Source organism: Mobula birostris, chromosome 11, assembly GCF_030028105.1.
Source record: "Mobula birostris isolate sMobBir1 chromosome 11, sMobBir1.hap1, whole genome shotgun sequence".
NCBI classification, from domain to species: domain Eukaryota; kingdom Metazoa; phylum Chordata; class Chondrichthyes; order Myliobatiformes; family Myliobatidae; genus Mobula; species Mobula birostris.
The window spans coordinates 106,548,739-106,571,600 of NC_092380.1; the positions used below are offsets into that span (position 1 = coordinate 106,548,739).

The 22,862-nt window shown below is 41.3% G+C and overlaps 1 protein-coding gene across 3 annotated transcripts in view; it reads right to left on the reverse strand.

The window, feature by feature from the left end:
• Positions 1–18,598, reverse strand: part of qser1 (glutamine and serine rich 1) — a 151,592-nt gene extending 132,994 nt beyond the window's left edge. For 2 of the 3 annotated variants that reach the window (XM_072272801.1, XM_072272800.1), the window contains exon 1: positions 18,230–18,597. In XM_072272801.1, coding sequence (XP_072128902.1) covers positions 18,230–18,327 — 98 coding nt within the window. In that variant the 5' untranslated portion in view covers positions 18,328–18,597. Of the gene's footprint in view, positions 1–18,229 lie in introns of all 3 variants that reach the window. The other variant, XM_072272802.1, reaches the window with a different exon arrangement.
• Between the last annotated feature and the right edge of the window lie 4,264 nt (positions 18,599–22,862).

Consider the following 22,862-nt stretch of genomic DNA (forward strand, 5'->3'; position numbering starts at 1 on the left):
CTTCTCTTCTAATATTTATATCTGTGCACTTGTAATGCTACTGTGACACTGCCGTTTCCTGTGGGATCAATAAAATATCGATCGCTATCTGAGATATGGGGTCCAAAACTACTCACAATACTCCAAATGTAGACTGACCAACATCTTATAAAGCTTCAGCATGCCATCCTTGCTTTTATATTGCTCTCAAAATGAATGCTAACCTGGCATTGCCTTCCTTTATACTGACTCAACTTGCTAGTTTACCTTTAGAAAATCCTGCACAAGGATTCTCCCAAGTCCCTTGGCACCTCCTATTTCTGAATTTGCTCCCCTTTTAGAAATTAGTCTATGTCTTTATTCCTTCTACCAAAATGCCTGACGTCCCTATGCTGTATATCATCTACTGCTTCTTTGCCCATTCTCCTAATCTGTCCAAGTCCTTCTGGTGTCTCCCTGTCTTCTCAACACTACTTGCCCTTCCACCTATCTTTGCATTGTCTGCAACCATGGGCACAGAGCAATCTATTCCATCACCCAGATCATTAACACACAATGGGAAAAGTAGCAGACTCAACACCAACACTTGCAGATCACTAGTCACAGGCATCCAACTAGAAAAAGCTCCTTTTAATACCACTGTTAAGCCTGATTTATACTTCAGCATCAACGCATTGCCGTAAGTACTGCGTCGCCGCAAACCCTACGCAAAACCCTATGCGAGAGCCTGCGTTGTTGCAATGCACACCTCTCCCAAAATGTAACCGCGTGTCGCGGCAACGCAGAACATAACAGCTGTGATTGGTCCGCTTGGTAGCATCGCATTTCATCCTACGCCGCAATAGTCCCATTGGGCGACTGAAGGGCAGGGAAGGAACTCTGGCTGCAATGCTTTACAGACCTCCGAAATTATGGAGGACACATTTCACTTTTAAGAAAAAAGATGCTCGCGTCTTGTTTACCCGGAGACTTCCATGACCATGAAGACTTGCGCGGACAGGTGAGTGCGCATGCATGACGTGCGCGAATTGCAGAGCGACGCAGACACACCAATGCACAAGTATAAATGCTCTCAACACACGTAGGCTACTTGCATAGGTTACAGCATCCAGTTAACAAAGAAGTATAATTTAGGCTTTTTCCTTCTGCCACTCAACCAATCTTCTATTCATGCAATATCCTTCTCATAATACCATGGGCTCTTATCTTGTTTAGCAGCCTCATATGCGGTCCTTGTCAAAGGCATTCTGAGTATCCAAGTACACAACATCCACCTATTGTTCTGAATTTCTTCCCCTCATAAATTTAAGCATGCATTATCAAAAGAGTAAATAAATCCAACAGGAACCAAATGGAAAAAAAAATTACGAGGCAGGTAGTAGGTCCAAATATGGAATAGATTCATAGAATATCACAGCACAGAATAGGCCCTTCAGCCCATCTAGTCTGTGCCAAACCATTTATCTGCATAGCCTCATCGACCCACAGCCAGACCATACCCTTCATACTCCTCACCTTTTCAAATTTCTTTAAATGTTGAAATCAAGCTTGCATCCACCACTTGTACTGGCAGCTCATTCCACACTCTCGCCACCCTCTGAGTGAAGAAGTTTCCCCCATAACTGACCCTCCTGGTGCAGGTAGGTACAGGAGAATCCCGAAGTTTATGGACACAGACAGAGAATAGGCCACTAGATAATGGGACAGAATAGATTGTTCTCAGATGTAACATGGGCTTGTTGCGTTGAATGGTCTCCTTCTATGCTGCAAGAAATATGAAAGACATTGCAAACATCAGACAAGATTTGGTCTGGCAACTGAAAGTAACAAACTCTTGAGGCCGAAAAATCGAGACATAAACAAAAGCGCTGGAAACACTCAGCATCTCTGCAGGTGAAGTAGTGTTAACGTTGCAGCACTGGGAAAGTCAGAAAGTAAGTTAGTTTACAATTGTAGAGAAGGAACTTCTGCACACATACTGTACAACTGGAGAATTTTGTTACTTTTACTGCACATTCCCATCTCTGCTCTCACTTTCAAATGGTCCTCCTCTGACTTGTTCCTTTCCTATCTGGATTTCTGTTTCCATCTCAGGAGGATTGATTAGCAACCAACAGAAAAGAAGTACTTAGTGGAGTTGCCCGATCCAATGATTTGGTCCACTGCTCTATCAGACGTATATGGATTATCAACACTATCTGTATTTGCCTAAACAGGCACAATTTCAAACAAGCTGGAAACTTAAGAGACATATCATAGATGAGCAACTCAAGTAAATTTGGAGCAATGTTCTATTAGAAGAATGAGAAGCAAAATGATACAACTTTAAAGCAGGTGATGGAACAGACAGAATTGGAGTAAATATTTATATGTTACATATTTGGTAATTAATACACAAAATGTGAAAAATCAAGAAAAATCCTAAGTTGCCAAAGTACAATCTTATTTAACAAAATGCAAAAGCAACAGGATGTACTCATAGAACAGTATGTCATATCAAGGAAACCCTTGCAGCTGCATTTTGAGAAGTTGAAATTGATAATGAGTTATGAGCGGAAACAGAAATATTCAAATGCCTAGTGCCTGTTAACAAGCTGAAATACATCCTAGCACTGCTCCAAAGAGTCCTATACGAAGTCATTCTTACTCTTGGCCTTATAATGAGTCAACCTATAGCCTGGGATGAGATTTTGTAATCTTTGACTTGTAAACATTGTATACATCTTATTTTAAGGCAACTTATTTTTATCCTTTCTTACTTCTCTTTGAATATTTGTATAACTGTGCATTTGTAATGCTGTGATGCTGTAATTTCCTTTGGGATCAATAAAGTATCGATCTATATTCTGTGCCCTGACTTATGAAGACAAGCATCCTTATGCCTCCTTCATCGCCAATTGCCACTTTCAGGGGACTATAGTCTTACAAGCTAATTTCTAAAGAAGAGTGAATTCAGAAATTGTACGCACAGAGACTTGGGAGTCCTAATGCAGGATTCCCTTAAAGTTAACTTGCAGGTTGAGTCAGTAGGAAGGAAAGCAAATGCAATGTTAGCATTAATTCAAGAGGACAAAAATATAAAAGAATGCACACAATGCTGAGGCTTTAAAAGGCATTGGTCAGACCACATTTGAAGTATTACAAGCAGTTTTGGGCCCCATGTCCAAGGAAGAATGTGCTGGCATTGAGGAGGGTCCAGAGGACATTTAGAATTATCCTGGGAATGAAAAGGCTAATATATGGGGAGCATTTGATGGCTCTGAGTGTGTACATGTTGGAGTTTAAGGAATGAATGGGATATCATTGAAACTTAATGAATATTGAAATGCCTGGACAGAGAAGGTGTTTCAAATAGAGGGAGAGTCTTGACCAGAGGAAACAGCCTCAGGATAGGACATCCCTTTAGAATAGAGATGAAGAGGAATTTCTTTAGCCAGAAGGTAGACAATCTGTGAATTCATTGCCACAACTGGTTGTGGAGGTCAAAGTCACTGGGTATATTTAAAGTGAAGGTTGATAAGTAAGGACATCAAAGGTTATGGGGAGAAGGCAAGAGAATGGAGTTGAGAGGGAAAATAAATCAGCCATAATTGAATGGCAGAGCAGACCCAACAGGCTAAATGGCCTAATTCTGCTCCTATGCCTTATAGTAGTGCCTTGTATCTCTGGGACTGTATGACAGTATCCCTTCATTACAACTTTCTTAACAGTTGTCTATTTAACAAAACTTTTGTCCTGTCCTGATTGCTGCCTAGCTGCTTGTTAATATACATGTGGAGCACTTTGGTACAACTTAACAAATTGCTTGAATAACCAGAGATGGTAATCCAAAAATAGAAATCATAGAATATTTTTCTAATTTGCTATGCTGAATCAGAAAGGTCAGATACAGTCCAAATCGAGGCAGCAGGGTATAGGACCCAGAGTGAATGATACGACTGAACCCAATACTTAGATGACAATTTAAGCACCAAGCTGAACTGGAAAGGTTGGGTCAGGCCAAATAGAGGCGGCAGGGTCCAGGCCCCAGAGCTTATCAAAGCGACTGAACCTGACATTTGGATGACGACTTAGGCACCAGGCCATGTTGAAAAGGTCACGGTGTTGGGCCCATCGCGAGAGTTGGGCCAGTTCAAATTGCGACTCCGCTCTGTGCTGAACCAAGGGTCTGTGGACGGACTCTTTGTGGACTTCAGTTTGGAATGCTATTTGCTAGTGGTTATTGTTGGCATGATTTGTTTTGTTTTCTCTGCACATTGGGTGTTTGACAGTCTTTTTTAAAGGCTTCTTTTGGGTTTCTTTGTTTTGTGGCTGTTAGACAAATCTCAATGTTGTATAATGTATACAGACATTGAACTTCAGAATTTCAAAAAGAAAATAATCATCAAGACAGGGTGGTTTAGAGAATGAACTGGAGCCTTGCCATCTGAAGAGTGCAGTGATTAAAATCAGAAGATGCCCAAATTAAGACTGCACAAATCAGATGTCTTTCTAGGGCCACAAGTAGCAAAAGAGAGTTTTGCAATGAAGTGTTGCTGATTTCATCCCAGAGCACATACTCCTACCTTGATGTAATTCTTCTACTCCTTACCCAGTTCCTTCCCACATTTACCCATAACAAGCCTCCTTCCATTTGCAAGTTTGATCATTCCCAGCTCTCAACCAGTTCATTTTCACCATGAACATCTAATCTTTCTAATTTACCTTCCCTTATCAGAAAGGCTCAAAAGGGATATTTTACTTATAAACAATATATTAGCTATTAAAAGTTAACTTCTCCTTGTTTACTGTCATACTATTTAAGCTACCATTGCCAAAACAAGTGTTATACATTTGTAGTTTGCTTTATTCAGAGTCAAGACCTTGGTTTTAGATTCAACAAAATCACTTTCAAACATTATATAAAATTCAATCATATAATGATGACTGTTCCCTAAACACCCCTTCCCTATCAGGTTCACTTACCACATCGTACATTAATAGAACGAAAATAGTCTACTCCTTCACTGATCCTCAACATACAGTACATTAATATCTTACACATTTCATGCACTCATCCTCCACACTGTTGCTACTAATCAAGTTTACAGGTATGATTCTCTATGACATTTTATTGGCATAGTTTGACACACCTCTAAATTCCCTGATCTGAATTATGCCTACAAATGTCTCTGGTGGTTTTCATCACCCAAATTGATTCTCTCCTGCCCTTGTTTTTCCATTTTAGAACAGAGAACAGTACAGCACAGTAACAGACCCTTCGGCCCATAATGCTGTACTAAATTAGTTTAGCTAACCGTTTGATTACTAATCTCTTCTGTCTACACAATATCCATATCCTTCTGTTTTCCTCACATGCAGGTGCATATCTAAACATCTCTAATATATCTGCCTCGCCCACCACCCCAGGCAGCACATTTCAGGCACCCACCACTCTGTGTAAAAAAAAATCTGCCCCTCACATCTTCTTTGAAATTATCCACTCTCACCTTACACCTTAAATGCACGAGTTCTGGTCATTTCATTTCAACCCTTGGAAAAGGTATTGTCTATCTACTCTATGCCTCTCATAATCTTATAACCAGGTTAGATCTCCCATCAGACTCTGCAGTTCCAGAGGAAACAACCAAAATTTGTCCAACCTCTCATTATAGCACATGCCCTCTAATCCATGTAACATCCTGGTAAACCTCTTCCACACCCTCTCCAAAGCCACAACATCCTTCCTATAATGGAGCAGCCAGAACTATATGCAATACTCCAGCTACTGCCTAACTGGAGTTTTACATAAACATAACTTCCTGACTTTTGAACTCAATGCCTCTTTGACTAGTAAAGGCAAGCATGCCCTTATTAACCATTCTATCAACCTGTGCAGCTCTTTCAGGGGGCTATAAACCTGCCTGTGTTCAATGTTTCAATCTTAACATTAACCTCAACCTCTGTGCAACATTGTTTCAGTGTTAGCTATTAGATTGTATCAATTTGTTTGCATTTGTTTCTATTAATTCACTTTGCTGCAAATATGTGCATTCAGACTATTCTCATGCACAATGCATAAATATATTAAAATGCTTAGCCTACCCTATCTGCCCCCATCACCAACCCCACTTTGCTGGAAATTTTAAAAACCTCCAAAGAACTTCCACGCAGAACTCAGTATACATTAAACAAGAAACTCTACGGATGCTAGAAGCAACACACAAGATGTTGGAAGAACTCAGCAAGCAGGCAGCATCTATGGAAAAAGAGTGTACAGTCGCCATTTCAGGCCGAAACACTTCAAGACTGGAAAGAATGGGTGAGAGGAAGGAAGATACCAAGAAGGTGATAGGTGAAGTCAGGTGGGTACAGAAAGTAAAAAGCTGGAGAGAAAGGAACCAGATAGGAGAGGCAGTGGACCATAGGAGAATGAGAAGGAGGGGGGACCCGGAGGGATGTAAGAGACAGGTGACAAGAGGGAAAAGGCCAGAGTGGGGAATAAAAGAATAAGGGAAGGGGAGGGATTTTTTTTAAACTGGAAGGAGAAATTGATATTCATACGATCAGATTGAAGGCCACACAGACGGATTATAAGATGTTGCTCCTCCACCCTGAAGGTGGGCCTCATCGTGGCACAAGAGGCGGCCATGGACCGACATGTCAGAACAAGAACAGAAACGGAATTAAAATTATTGGTCACTGACGGACAAAGCGATCTCCCATTTACCAATGTACAGGAGGCTGCATCAGGACCTCCGGACACAATAGACAACCCCAGCAGAGTCACAGATGAAGTGCTGCCTCACCTGGAAGGACTACATGGCGCTCTGAATGGAGGTGAAGAAGGTGGTGAATGGGCAGGTGTAGCACTTTGGATGCTTGCAGGGATAAGTGCCAGAAAGGAGATTAGTGAGAAGGAACGAACGAGTGAACAAGGGAATCACTGAGGGAGCAATCCCTGCAAAAAGTGGATCGGGGCGGGGAAGTAGGTTTGGTGGTAGGAGCACATTGGGGATGGCAGAAGTTGTGGAGAATAATGCGTTGGATGCAGAGACTCATTTGGTGGCAGATACTGTTAAGGCGGCAGCAAGATGGGGTGAGTGCAGATGCTCAGGAAATGGAGCAGATGTGAGTGAGGGCAGGATCAATGTTAGAGGAAAGGAAACTCCGTTCTTTTAAGGAGGATGATATCTCTGATGTCCTGGAAAGCTGCATCCCTGGGGACAAATACAGCAGAGATAAAGGAACTGAGAAAAGGGAATAGCATTTTTACAGGAGACAGGAACAGGTATAGTCAAGATAACTGAGGGAATTGGTAGGTTTATAAAAGATAACAATTGACAGTTTATCTCCAGAGATGGAGACAGAGGGAGATCGAGAAAAGGAAGGGAGGTGACAGAAATGGACCAAGTGAATTTATGGGGAGGGTGGAAGTTGGAGGCAAAGTTGACGAAATTGATGAGCTCAGCACAGGTGCAAGGAGCAACACCAATACATCAATACAGCGGAGGAAGAATTAGGGGGCATTACCAGGGAAGGCTTGGAACATGGAATGTTCCACATAGCCAACGAAAAGGCAGGCATAGCTAGGGCCATTGGTAACCCCTCAAGTCTGGAGAAACTGGGAGGAAATGAAGGAAAAATTGTTGAGGACAAGGAGCAGTCCCGCCAGACAGAGGAGGGTGGTGGTGGAGGGGAACTAGTTGGTTGTTTTATGAAAGAAGTGGAGAGCTTTAAAGCCTTCTTGAGATGGGGGACAGAAGTATATGGGGACTGGACATCCACGGTTAAAATGAGGCGGGCAGGGCCAGGGAACTGAAAGTTAGTGAGATCAAAAGTCTGAGAAATATCATGGATGCAGGTGGGAAGGGACTGAACCAAGGGAGGAGGGATAGAATGGAGTCAAGGGAGGAGGACTTGGGAGTTCAGTGGGACTGGAGCAGAGACAATATGCCAACACTATTTTATATAATGTACTTCACCAAAGTCAAATAAACCAAAAATTAGAGCTTCATCCATTCATAGACATCAGTCCAATGTGTTTATCCAAGCAGTATACTATGAAAAGATTCAGTCATAAAATATTTCTTTTGTTTTGCAAATCATTATAATGCATTTTAATTCTGAATTATGATTAAGATGACATTTAGTCACACAACAAGCTTTGCCAATGTCAGAAAAGGAATACAGTCTGTTAACCAATTAACACTTGTAAATTTTGATTAAAAACCTGTTGAGGTTGCAATTCACTGTTTACAGATCCAAAATTACAAGTATAAAAGTGCTCTGAAGGCACACTCTGTTTTTATTAAGTGATATTTGAATAGCAGGACGGTTTTGAAATTTGGTGAAAACTAACATTTTAATATAATCAGCATATAAGCAGCATTCAGGTTTATGGATGGTTCCCAACAAATACGTCTTTGCTTGAGACTCAAATTGAAAAATACATATAAAGTTCACTCTTCTGGATTTCTACAGCACATTCCTTAATTTATGCTTTGGATGTGATCCAGTCAACTCTAGTTTATAGATGATACAAAAAATGGCCTTGTACTTGACAGGGAGGAAAAAAAACTTTCAACTTCAAGAGGATATAGATTGTCTATCACTTGGGCAGAAGAGCTGCAAATGGAAATTAATCCAGAGGAGTGTAAATTATCTCATTTGGGAAGGTACAAAAAGGCAAGGGAAAATACAATTACTTAAGAGGGCACAGAAGTGCAGAGGAACAAAGGAACCTTTGAGTGTTTGTTCAGAGACCAATAAAGGTAACAGGTGGAGAAGGTGGCTAAAAGACATATGGGATGCCTTAGTTAATAAGAGAAAATAAGGTTATGCTAGAATTACAAACAGTATGTGTTAGACCAGGACTTGAATGTAATGTATTTGCTACATGTCAGAAAAGATGAGTCTTCACTAGAGAAGATGCAGAGTGATTTATGAGGATCTTGTCAGGAATGGAAACTTTTAGGCTAAAGGGGACTAAATCAAAGTGTATGAGGCCTGGCTGTAGGAAACAAGAAGGATCCTTTTCTTCTAGAAGGCAAAGTCAAAAATTAGAGGGCTTTCCCAAAAAGTGAACAGTAGCAGGACTGGAAGGGGTTTGAGGAATAAATCCCTTATGCTAGAGTAGTCTTGGACACTGAAATTCAATTCCTAAAAGAAGAACAAGATAGAAAGCTTCATAGTTAATGAGTGCTTGGATGTGTATATGACTGAGGTCCAGGATCTCTCTCCCTCTCTCAACTGACACCAACATTAAAGGGCAAACAGCATTGTTCCAGTACTTCTAGTCCTTTATTTTCTTCCCATGATGAATATATTACTCTTTCCTAAATGTGTCAATGCCATCTTGTCGTTCCATATGGCAGCACATTCCACATTCATATCAATATTGAGTTATTCAGCTTCACCTCAATACATCACAACTAGATACTACACATCCTCTTCTTGGGATCAGTCCAACTAAATTAACATTGTTTTCCATAATCAATATTCAGTACTTTTTAAATACTTCAATAATAAAAGAATATTTAACCAATCATCAGACACCCAGTCCTTTAATGACATATTCTAAACATATTCAAATTAAAAATAAACTCAATTTTCATGTTATCTTCACAGTTGAATAACAAATTATTTACAAAGAGCCTATAAACATTTCAGACTTACTAAGGTCACTTAATCAAATGGAATATGGTGAAATTGTACAATAGCTGTTGAATTGTTTAAATAAAAATAAAATCTGATTACTTAAAAGATAATCACAAGGTTATCAACATGATAATTAACTTACTAATTTCCTTTGAAGAAAATCTTTCTTCCTTACCCCATGCAGTAATTGTGCAATCAGTCACAACATGGTCTTTAAGCAGCTTAGTGAGCTACTCAACAAATAACTAAACACTAACTTCATTCAGTTTAAGGCAGTGCTCTCATCTCAGGGCAATTAAGAATAAAAGCCAGATCTGTGGGTGATATCACATCTCAAGAATGAATTTTTTTTAAAGTTGGACTTTACTGGTAAATAAATTACACTGGCAGTGTTGAATCAATGCCTTGGCAGGAAAGAAACAAACGTTTCCAAATGAAATTTCATCCTTTACTAATTCTATGTACTCACAAAAATCAGAACTCCAGTTTAATGCTGACTTTTACATATTGATCTTCCAAATAACAGTTGTTTCAAGGTTTGAAATTATAAATTGAATAATTCTCAGAAAGCAATGAAATAAACTATATAAAATTGTTCCTCATTTTAGCAGGTCATATACTTATTGGAATATGATGAACAGGGTGGGTGATGTGGCGGTTAAACAATTCGGAAGACTGGATTAACAATACAGGGAAGGGACCACAGTTCAAATCCCAAGACATCAACTACAGTACAAAATTTAAATCAGACAAGTAATAAGTAATTTTTGGAAAAAATAGCCTTTAGTGATAACTAGATTGTTGCAAAACAGTCATATGGGAAAGGAAATAGGACACCTGATATGGTCTCTGTGGAATTTTTTAAGATCCTCTGAAACTGCTCACCATGCTACAATACGTAGTTCAAGTACAATAAACATTGATCTTGTCATTTATATCCAGATATTTTTTAAATGTTCTGCATATCCTAATTACACTTCATCTTGTGCAACTAAATTCATGTCAGATTTTCAAATCAAAGTTAATGTAAGCTATATAGATATCCACAATTTAGTACTTTACAGCTTTGTAGCAATACACAAAATACTTGAGGAACTCAGCAGAACAGCATCCAAGGAGAAAATGAACAGTTAATGGTTTGGGCCGAGATCCTTCATCAGGACTGGAAGGAAAGAGGGCAAAAATAGAATAAGAGAATGGAGGGGATTGTGAGAAATATAGAAGCATAAGCTGGTGGGTGACAGCTGAATCCAGATGAGACAAAGTACTAAAAAAGATGCAACTTGACAGAAGAGGACAGTGAACTTGGAATAAAGGGAAGGAGTGAAGCGATGGTAAAATCATGAGGGCAGGGAAGGGGAAAGAGAAGCAGTAACAGGAGTTACGGGCCAGAGAGGAGTGGTTAATGGAAGTTGGAGATATTGATGTTCATGTCGTCGGGTTGGAGATTCCCAAAACAGAATATTACCACAACAAATCCTTTAATCTGCAGCTCAGCAGTAAACAAGGCCATAGACAGACAAGTCAGTATGGGACTAGGAAGTGGAATTAAAATTGCTGGCCACTGGTGATCCAAGCTATTAGAGCAGATGGAACAAAGGTACTTGGCAAAGCAATCCCCTAATCTGCATCATCAGGTCTCACAATGTAGAGGAGGCCTCACCAGGTGCACCAGATGCAATAAACGACACTCATGGATTCACACATGAAGTGCGGCCTCATCTGGAACAAGGGCTTAGGATGCTGAATGCTGATGAAGGAGAAAGTGTCAAGGATGGTGTAACACTTACACACACTTGCAGGGATAAGTGCTTCGAGTGGGATCGGTGTGGAGGGAGAAATGGACAAGGGAGTTGCCAAGAACCCAATCCCTGAAGAAATCAGAGAGGGGAAAGGGGAAGATGTGCCAGATGGTGGACTCTGTTGGAGATGGTGGAAGATGCAGAGAATGATTTGTTGGATACAGAGGCTAGTGGAATGGAAGGTGAGCACAAGGGAGACCCTACCCCTGATCTGTTGGTAGGGATGGAGCGAGGGGGTGACGTGCAGGAAACAGGAGATGCATGTGAGGGAACAGCCCATTATCTGCCAAAAAAAAGATCCTGGAATGCAAAGTCTCATCATACTAACAGATACAGCAGAAACTGAGGAACTAACAGAAGTAGCATCTTTGCAAGTGACAGGGTGGGAAGAAGTGTAGCCAAGGTAACAGCTGGAGACAGTGGGTTTGTAAAAGATGTCAGTAAATAATCTGTCTCTGGAGATGGTGACAGAGAGATCAAGAAATGGGAAGTGTCAGAGATGGACCAAGTGAATTTGAGGGCGGGATGGAAGTTGGTGGTAGATTTGATTAAACTGACGAACTCCGCATGGGTGCAGGAAACAGAACCAATGCAGTCATCAATGTAATGGAATAACAGCTGTGGAGCATTACCAGTGCAACGTTTTATAGATGACTTGCATCTAATGATTTGTATATCTTGCTTCGTCTCGTAGGCAGCTCTTATAGATATGGGGGAGATGAAATGAAAGAACCCCATTTTTTAATGATCTTGTACCAACTCAATCAGTCATCATAGTAAATATTTGTACATTTACCAAGAATTGCAGCTGAAATTCTAAACATTTAAGTTTAGCCCAATAATACAAAAACCTTGGATAAACCTTATGTTTCAGAAGTCAGACAAATAACAATGTTTATTACAATTCTGCTTTAAGATAAACGGTATTTGGTATTGTTCGAATAAATTATAAAAGCAGAATTTCAAACTGGTATGGGTCATAGATAAATAAGAATTTATAAACAAAGAAGCTCCTTGCTGAACAGTGCAATTGGCATGCTTTGCTATGTTCACAATCAGGACGTAGGAGAATATACTGGGGCTTAAGTAAATTTCTTACTCTGTGTCATCTCTGAAACCCCAGTAGAACATCAGATCTGAATTGTAAGATTCAGTAAAACAGATCAGCTTTCCAAAGTTCAGTATTTCCAGAGAGATCTTTCTTTTTATTGAGAAACTAAGGGCAGTCAAGGCTCAATGTACACATGACCAAGAAGGTTTAAGAAAAGAAGGCATGTCACAAAGTATGAACATGAGAAAAACCTGCATCTTAAAATTAAGAAATTCAACAATTCCAAACTTCTAGCAAGTACGAGCGTACTACTTCTCAATAACAAAATAGTGATGTGGAGACAACAAAGAAGAATTGTGAAAGAGTTTGTGGAAAGCTTAACAAAACTACTGCATATTGTTGTATTGTGATAATCTCTCAGTATTATTGCAGAGATATTTTAGAGTTGAAAGGGGGAAGTAGCTTTCATGCTAAAACTTGTTCAGGAATGCAAAAAAAAGCTTTTGGAAGTATTTTCCCTGATCCAAGTGTATTCATGCTAGTAGTAAAAGACCTGGCTTTTATAGGAAACTAAGAAATTTTGAGGAAAAGCTGAGCTTTCCTGGAAACAGCTCCACAGCAGATACATAACATCAGGGTAGGTAGATGGTGATAATGTATAATAAATGATCATGCAAACAGAAAACTAATCGATATTTAAACAATTCAAAGCCACATCTCATTTATCATGGATTACAGTTCAGATCACACCATTGTAAAGCTTCTTTGATAATGGGCAGAATTTAATTCAAATACTGAGGAGTAACAACTATATGACAACCAGAAAGATTTAAACAACAAAATCCAAATTTATCCTGTTGGTGTGAAAAAAAGGATTACAAGGTAACAATCAACATAACAGAAACGGATAAACAATGTGAATACCAGTCTACTCCAGCCAATCTTGCACATTAAAAAATAAGCAAAATTAAATGAAGCTTTGAACCATAATTTAGTGAAACTGCAGATGCTGAAAATACAAGCAACTCACAAAACGCTGGAGAAACTCAGCAAACCAGGCAGCATCTATGGAAAAGAGTGCAGTCGACATTTCTGGCCAAGACCAAAAAGTGTAGCTATGAGCTCTCACGTGGGTCCCTGTCGGCTACATGGAACAGCCTGTTTCAAGCCTGCACTGGTATCACTCCCCAACTTTTCCTACGCTGCATTGACAACTGCATTGGTGCTGCTTCCTGGACCCATCAACTTCTTCAACTTTGCCTCCAACTTTCACCCTGTCCTCAAATTTACCTGGCCCATTTCCAACACCTCCCTCCCCTTTCTCGATCTCTCTCTCTCCATCTCTGGAGACAGCTTATCTAGTGATGTCTATTATAAACCAACTGACTCTCACAGCTACCTGGACTATGTCTTCTCAGCCTATTACTTACAAAAATGACATCCCCTTCTTCCATTTCCTCCGTCTCCACCACATCTGCTCTCAGGATGAAGCTTTTCATTCCAGAACTAAGGAGATGTCCTCCTCCTTCAAATAAAGGGGCTTTCCTACCTCTATCATCAATGCTGCCCTCAACTGCATCTCTTCCATTTTCAGCATGCCTGCCTTCACCCCATTCTCCCTCCACCTCACCAGGGATAGAGTTCCTTTTGTCCTCACCTACCAACCCACCAGCCTCTGTGTCCAGCTCATAATTCCATAACTTCTGCTATTTCCAGCGGGATCCCACCACCAAGCACACCATCTGCTTTCCACAGGGATTGCTCCCTGTGTAACTCCCATGTTCAATCATCCCTCCCTACTATTCACCCTGCTGGAACTTATCCTGGCAAGCGGAACAAGTGCTATACGTGCCTCTACACCTCCTCGCCTCGCTACCATTCAGGGTCCCAATCAGTCCTTCCAGGTGAGGTGACACTTCACCTGTGAACCTGATGGGGTTACCTACTGTATCCAGTGCTCCTGGTGTGATCTCCCGTATTTCAGTGAGACCCAACGCAGATTGGGAGACCGCTTCTGCCATAAAAAACTGGACCTCCCAGTGGCTACCCATTTTAATTCAACTCCCATTCTCATTCCGACATGTCAATCCATGGCCTCCTCTACTGTCGCAATGAAGCCACACTCAGGTTGGAGGAGCAACACCTTGTATCCCACCCAGATAGTCTCCAACCTAATGGCATGAACATCAATTTCTCGAACTTCTGGTAATGCCCCACACCCTCTTCACCATTCTCTTATCTCCTTATATGCCTACACCTCCCTCTGGTGCTCCTCGCCCTTTTCTTTCTTCCATGGCCTTCTATCTCTCCAATCAGATTCTCCTTTTTCCATCCCTGTATCTCTTTCACCAATCAACTTCCCACTCTTTACTTCACCCTTCCTCCCTCCCGGTTTCACCTATCACCTCGTGGTTCTTTGTCCCCTCCCCCCACTTTTTTTTACTCTGACCCCTCAATTTTTTTCCAGTCCTGATGAAGGGTCTCGGCCCAGAACATCATCTGTACTCTTTTCCATAGATGCTGCCTGGCCTGCTGAGTTCCTCCAGCATTGTGTGTATGTTGCTTATTTTTGACCTCCTTATTTTACACTTTTCCTCCCTAACTCACTGCCTCTGTTCATAATGGAGTTTGATTATAAGATTCTTCACAATCACAGATTCAATGTATCACATGGCACGTACATTTGAAAGGAAACTGGAAATTTCACTTTACAACACAGGTGCACCTCAAAGATGTGTGCTTAGTCTACTGTTCAACTCTTTCTACACTAGGGGTTCCCAATCTTTTTTACGCCATGGGCCAATACCACTAAACAAAGGGTCCATGAACCTCCAGTTAGGAACCCCTGCTCTACACTCATGACTGTGTGGCTAGTCACAGCTCAAATACCATCTATAAATCTGCTGATGACACAACAGTTGTTAGCAGAATCTCAGATGGCAACAAGGAAGTGTACAGGAGCAAAGTAGATCAACTAGTTGAATGGTGTCACAAAAACCTTGCACTCAACTTCACCAAGACCAAGGAATTGATCGCTAACTTCAGGAAGGGGAAGTCAGGAGAACATGCAAAAATCATCACTGAGGGGTCAGCAGTGTAAAGGGTGAGCAGTTTCAAGCTCCTGGGTCTCAACATTTCTGAGGATCTATTCTGGGCTCAACATAATAATGCAACCACAAAGGCAGCACACTAGCAGCTATACTTCATTAGGAGTTTGAGGACATTTGGTATGTCACCAAAGATTCTAACAAATTTCTACAGATGTACGGGAGAGCATTCTTACTGGTTACATTGCCATCTGGAATGGAGGTCCCAATGCGAAGGATTGCAAAAGTATTGTAGATTGTCGTTGCGTTGCAGATTCAGCAAACTCCATCACTGACACAAGCCCCCTCATTATAAAAGTCATCTTCAAGAGGCATTACCTCTATAAGGCAGCATGCATCATTAAAGACCTTCACTATCTAAAATATGAACATTAACATACTAACCCTATTTATTATCTTAGTGCAAAAAAAGGAATAAGTGTGCTAATAGTTATTGTAACTTACAGTATTTTATGTCTTGCATGGTACTGTACAAATTTTCCAAATGCCAGGGATAATAAGCCTAATTTTGATTGTGGACAATGATGGTCTTGAAAGAGAGCTTTCATAGAATCTAAATTGATCGCAATTACCAACTATCTCAACAACTGAATTATAGAATCTTCCAATGAAGAATTAATGTTCTGTCAACAGAACTTCAACTTTAAATATTCCAATCAACAAATAAATGTGGGACTCGATTCATCACCTTGTGTATTTGTTACACTCCAGAAAACAAGTATCACACTTAAGGTGACACTGTTGGAGATTTCAAATGAGATTACAGCACAGTACAGGCCTTTTGGCCCACAATGTTGCACTGGCCCTTTAACCTACTCTAATATCAAATTAACTATTCCCTCCCATAGGCCTCCCTTTTTCTTTCATCCAAATTGTCCCCAAAGTATCTGCCTCCCTCCCCCAGCAGCGCACTCCACACTCCCAAATCACTCACTGTGCAAAAATCCTACCTCTGACATCGTCCCATAGTCTCCTCCGATCATTTTAAAATTATGCTCCCTCTCCCCATATAGTAGATGCAATGGATGCAATATTATTTCAGCACCAATAAAACCCACAAGCTGTACCTCCAGATGAGGGGAGGTAGGTTGATTCTCCTCTAAAGTCCACTGTTGACTTGGAAACATATCATCACCAGGTTTACATCTTTGAAATCCCTACCCAACAATGCTCTGGACATAGCTGACATAGTTCACTGCCTTTTCAAGAACAATTAGGGAGGTACAGCAACTGTTGGTTTTGAGTGTGGGCACCCAAACTTTGAAAAGTGATTTTTAAAACTTCTCTTTTCAGATGAGCTATGGAAATTGTCCATGGAAAACTTCTAGCCTTTGGCTGGTAATATTAAAGACATTGCTGTTTGTGGGGCTTTGCTACGTATTGCCTTCATTACAGCAACTACATAGAAATAACAACAAAGATATGAAGCACTTTGGATCACCTTGGCATTGTGAAAAGATGCAAAACAGTGGTGGCACAAGTTAATGCTGGTGCCTCAATTTATGATGTTGCCTTTGTGGAGTTTATAGGTTCTGCCTGCTATGCTGAATGCCCTAGTTTCCTCTCATATCACAAAAGTGTGCCAGGTGGTTTGTCTAAAGTATTCTTTAACATAAGAAAGGGCAAAAAAAAATCAAAAGGGTATTGGTGAACATGTGAGCGCAGTTCCAAATCAGCCAAATGCCCTCCATCTGTGCTTTAATGTGCAAGTAAAATAAAGACTTCCATATAAATTTGTAAAAAAACCAATAATTTTGCCTAAAGGTATCCAAAACTTTAAGCAATCTTTATATCTTTGTTTTAAAATGTAATTGCAAGGAGCACAATGAAAACAATTAAAACCGTACAATTTGGGAAACAATTAATTAGCACCGTAACAAACACGAGAAAATCCCACACGAATTTTACGCGGGTAACCTGTCAATTTAACGCAAATTAACATCAAACAAATTGTTTGCCTTAAGAACAAAGAGGTACACTCTTATGATATTCGTCTGGATTGAGTTGCTGTCGACTTAAGAGTTCTCGTCAAGTGTTTAAAACTTTTACAAGTCCCGGCAACAGAACTCGTGTGATTCGTGTAGACCACGCCTACTTTTGCAAACTCTTAAAATGTTTTTCACTCTTATTAACAATAAAAAGTCAAACGCCGATCCCTGAATTGGCATCAACGAGCTTTCTCAAACAGTTTGCAATCACTATGGCATTGTTTATATATTTTTAAAAAGAATAGACAAAGATAAGGGACGATGGAAACAAGATCTCACTAAAGGCCCTGATCTGAAATCCTGTGCAAGAGCAGCTTTTTCTCTTTCCCCGACCCCTGTGGACGCGTTATCAATTGCGATCAAGAGGGAAATAATCATTTAAAAATACCTGGAACGTGGAGAAAAGGAAACTGAAAATAAGTAACTTAAGAGATAAATTACTGAAAAAAGGCAGCGGCTCAACAGCCTCGGACTCCCCTGTCCCCCCACACTTGAGAAGTATAGCAGGCCTCGAAGCCCCCTACTCGATTTTTCCTATCGCCGTTAGATAGTGCGGAAGGTTGGCAGGCGGGGGGGAAAGAACACGTTCAAGCCCAGCCAGACCTTCCAAACACACACAGGCGCCTCTCAGCCCGCCCCCACCCCTCAAAGCACTTTCCTCACCTGGACTTGACGCCGCTGCCCGACCGGTCGTACGGCCACGCTTGCCCGCCCGTGACCAGCGGGTCAGTGAAGTTGGGCGCCGTGTAGTTCCTGTCCATGTTCCGAGTGTGCGCGGCGCTCGCGGGGCGGGAGGCCCGTGCCTCACATGCCTCGCGCGGCCGGCGGCCGTCGGGAGCCGCAGTCGTGGCGCGGGCGCGGGGCCTGCGCTGGCTGTGGACGCGAGAGAGAGAGAGAGTGTGTGTGTGAGGAGGGGGGGGGGCGGATATCCTCGCTATCCAAACGGGCCTCACTTTCTGATTTCTTTCTCTCTCTCTCTCTCTCCCTCTCTCTCTCCCCCCACCCCCCCTACAACGCTGGTTCTTCCCAGGATGCACCTCCTCCTGCTCCAGACTACAGCGGGAGCGGGCGTGAGGGGAAGCTAAACGTGCGAGAGCGTCAGGAATTGGGGAGGGACGAGCCCTGGGGCGGACTTGTCCAGGCCCACCGTGCCGGAGCGTCTGTATAACGCTCCACCGCTCAAACTGCGCTCTTCCCGGCTTTCCCGACACTTAAACGGAGCCCGGATCCCACCGTGCTGGATTTGGTTGTTCATGTAATATGTTGCCTGGCCTTATATCGCAGGATTCGGTAATGGTATTTGTTTCCAAAGCCTATTAATGCTCGGATGATGTATGGTCTCATATTGTAGGGTTTGGTAATAATTATCTTCTGAAGCTTGCTGATGCTTTGTAATGCAGGGTTGCTAATAGTTTATTTACAATGCTTGCTGATGCTTGAATATCTGATCTCATAATACAGGGTTTGGTAATAGTTTGCTTTCTAAGCTTGCTAATACTTTAATGTTGTCTGGTTAGTAATTTGGATTATTGTCGTCACATGCTCTGAGGTACAGTGAAAAACTATTTTGCATGGCATCACATTTAATCACATCAGACTAACAGTTTCTGACTAACAGACCCCAATCAGTTAAGTTAGACAACCTCTCCTCCTCCACTCTCACCCTGAACACTGGCGTGCCTCAAGGCTGTGTGCTGAGCCCAATTCTGTACTCCCTTTTCATCTATGATTGCGTTCCTGTACATGGTTTTAACTCCGTAATCAAGTTCACAGACGACACCACGGTGGTTGGCCTGATCAGAGGGGATGATGAGACAGCCTACAGGGATGAGATTCAGCACCTGGCCGCGTGGTGTGCCGACGACAACCTGGCCCTTAACACCCAGAAGACCAAGGAGATCATTGTGGACTTCAGCCATGCTAGGAGCTACACTCACGTCCCCATCTACATCAACGGAGCTGTAGTGGAGTGTGTATCAAGCTTCAAATTCCTTGGTGTCCACATTTCCGAGGATCTCACCTGGTCCCTGAACTCCTCCATCCTGGTCAAAATGGCGCAACAGCGCCTTTATTTCCTGCGGAGCATCAAGAAAGCTCACCTCTGTCCCAGGATACTGATGGACTCTTACCGCTGTACCATTGAGAGCATACTCGCCAACTGCATCTCAGTGGTATGGCAATTGTCCCGTATCGGACCGCAAAGCACTCCAGCGTGTGGTGAAAACTGCCCAGCAGATTATCGGCACCTAATTGCCCACCATCGAGAACACCTACCATAAACGCTGCCTGGGCAGGGCGAAAAGCATTATCAAGGATGTATCTCACCCTAACCATGGACTTTTTACTCTCCTCCCATCCGGTAGGGGCTACAGGAGCCTCCGCTCCCGCACCAGCAGGCACAGGAAGAGCTTCTTCCCTGAGGTTGTGACCCTGCTGAACCTCACATCACAGCACTAAGCAGTATTGCACCCATATTGTACTGTCTCAGTACTTTTATATTTGTGTGCTGTAGCACTTATTTTTTATTCGCAGTTATTTTGTAAATAACACTATTCTTTGCATTTCTGATCAGATGTTAACTGCATTTCATTGGCTTTGTATCTGTACTCGGCACAATGACAATAAAGTTGAATCTAATCCAATCTAATCAGTACATTGAGGTAATACAAGGAAAAAGCAGTAACTGGATACAGAATAAAATGTTACATTTAGATAAAGTAGATGTAGTGAGTAAATCTAGGACCAGAGGGGACACCTTCAGAATAGAGAGACATTCATTTAGAACAGAAATTAGAAGGAATTTCTTCAGCCAGAGGATGGTGAATCTGTGGAATTCATTGCCAAGTCATTGAGTATATTTAAAGTGGAAGTTAATAGGTTCTTGATTAGTCAGGGTGTCAAATGTTATGAGGAGAAGACAATAGAATGGGGTTGTTTGGGGATAATAAATGAGCCATGATGTAATGTAGTCTTGATGGGCCAAATGGCCTAATTATGTTCCAATACCTGATGTGTTTTATTTACAGAGACATTGTACTGCAGGCAGAACAAAGCTTTGACGAAGTAGATTGTGAGGTCAAAAGTCCATCTTATCAAAGGGACTATTCAGTGGTGTTATAACAATGGGATGGAAGCTGTCCTTGAGCCTGGTGATATGTGCTTTCAGATTTTTGTATCTCTTCCACCCCACCCCCACCCTATTTCTTACTCGTTCTACAATATTAGAGTTTTGCTTCCCTCCTGGCACCACAATAGTTTGCTAATAGTCTCCAGTACCTGGCTTGCTACTACACAATTACTCAAGAACATTAATGTAAAATGACACACGCAAAATGCTGGAGTAATAGGCAGTGTCTATGGAAATAAATAAGCAGTGGGTATTTTGGACCGAGACCCTTCATCAGGACTCAGGACTTTGCTCTGGATATGCAAATATTGCCACATTGAATGTTACTCTGATGATATGTCTGTATGTTAAAAATCTAAGGCAAAGCATATAAATGAGCAAAATACACTCAATGACTATGTTATTCATATACGGAACCCAGTGTGGTCTTCTGCTGCTGAAGCTCATTCACTTCAAGGTTCAGCGTGTTTGGCATTCAGAGATGCTCTTCTGCACACCACAATTGTAATGTGGTTATCTGAGTTACTGTTGCCTTTCTGTCAGCTTGAACCAGTCTGGCCATTCTCCTCTGACCAATCTCATTAACACAGTGTTTTCACCCACATAACTGTCTTTGTTTTTCTGTAAACTCTAGAGACTCTTTTGTGTGAAAATCCCAGGAGACCAGCAATTTCTGAGATACTCAAACCACCCCATCTGGCACTAACAATTATTCCACAGTCAAAACCACTTGGGTCGCTTTAAACATCACAGGTGATGTTTGGTTTGAAGAACAACTGAACCTCTTGACCATGTCTGCATGCTTTCATGCATTGAATTGCTGCCACATGATTGGTTGATTAGATATCTGCATTAACAAGCAGGCGTACCTAATAAAGAGACCACTGAGTGTGTCTTCACTTCACAGATCATAAATCATTTAAATTGCTTAACAGTTTGCAACTTGCACAATAACAAAATGCATTTTAATGCTTATATAGTCAAGGAGAAATTCAGGACAAAACAGGCCCTTTGGCCTACTGAATCAGTGTGAATCATGAATCACCCATTTGCTGTAAGAAAGTATCTCTAAACAATTCCATGGCTCCTGTATTGGGTAGGGAGTCTTAGAGTTTATTATTTGCCAATCTCATCATAAGTGCAACAAGATAACACACAATTCAAGCACAAGTGTAGTATTATCTGAACTGAGTTGGACAGTTAATGATGTTTGGCTGCAACTATGAATCCGATAACCCTAGATGAATCATTTTTACCTAATCTCTACTGACTGAAATGCAACATTTAGATGGAGATGTAAAGTAAAGATTTTTACTCCTCATGTATGTGAAGGATGTAAGAAATAAAGTCAATTCAATTCTCCATTCATTATCTTTTGGTGATGAACCAGAGAAAGTGCTTTTTATGGTATGTTTTTATAATCAAAAAGTGATGACAAGGTACTTTAAGTATTTGTAATTAGTGACTTGTCTCATCTGTTTTAGACAATAGACAATAGGTGCAGGAGTAGGCCATTTGGCCCTTCGAGCCAGCACCGCTTTTGTAATCAGTTTAATCTGTCACTGACTGATTTATGCTCAATAGATAGTTTATTACATATCACTGTTAATATATAGTCCAAAAGATAGAAATGCTAAGAAAATTGATGAAAATAATCCAAAGGGTGTGCTTTAATAACCCTTCAAATGTTGAAAGGGAAGGAGCAAAACAAAGATAAAGATCAAGATTAGGTGTATTTGTCACCTGTACATTGAAACATGGTTTCCATGGTTTGCGCCAAATAGGTGCTGGGGGCAGCCCACAAGTGCCGTGATGCTTCCAAAGCCAACACTGCATGCTCATAACTTACTAACCCTAACCCATATGTCCTTGGAATGTCGGAAGAAACCCACGTGGTCTGGTGGGGGGGGGGCGTGGGCGGAGAATATACAAACACCTTACTGACAGCTGTGGGGAGTGAAACACAATCTTATAGCTAGCACCATGAAGCGTTGCGCTAACTGCTACGGTAAAGAGGTTTTTGAAGGAATCCTTTGTCGATAGAGCCAAAATGCTAATGCCCTGCCATCAAGTGAGGATCTCCAGTGTAGATATGGGTTATGGTGTATGTAATCAACGTTATAAAACACACAGAATTACTCATTTGATCTTTTTGCAAAATTGGAATGG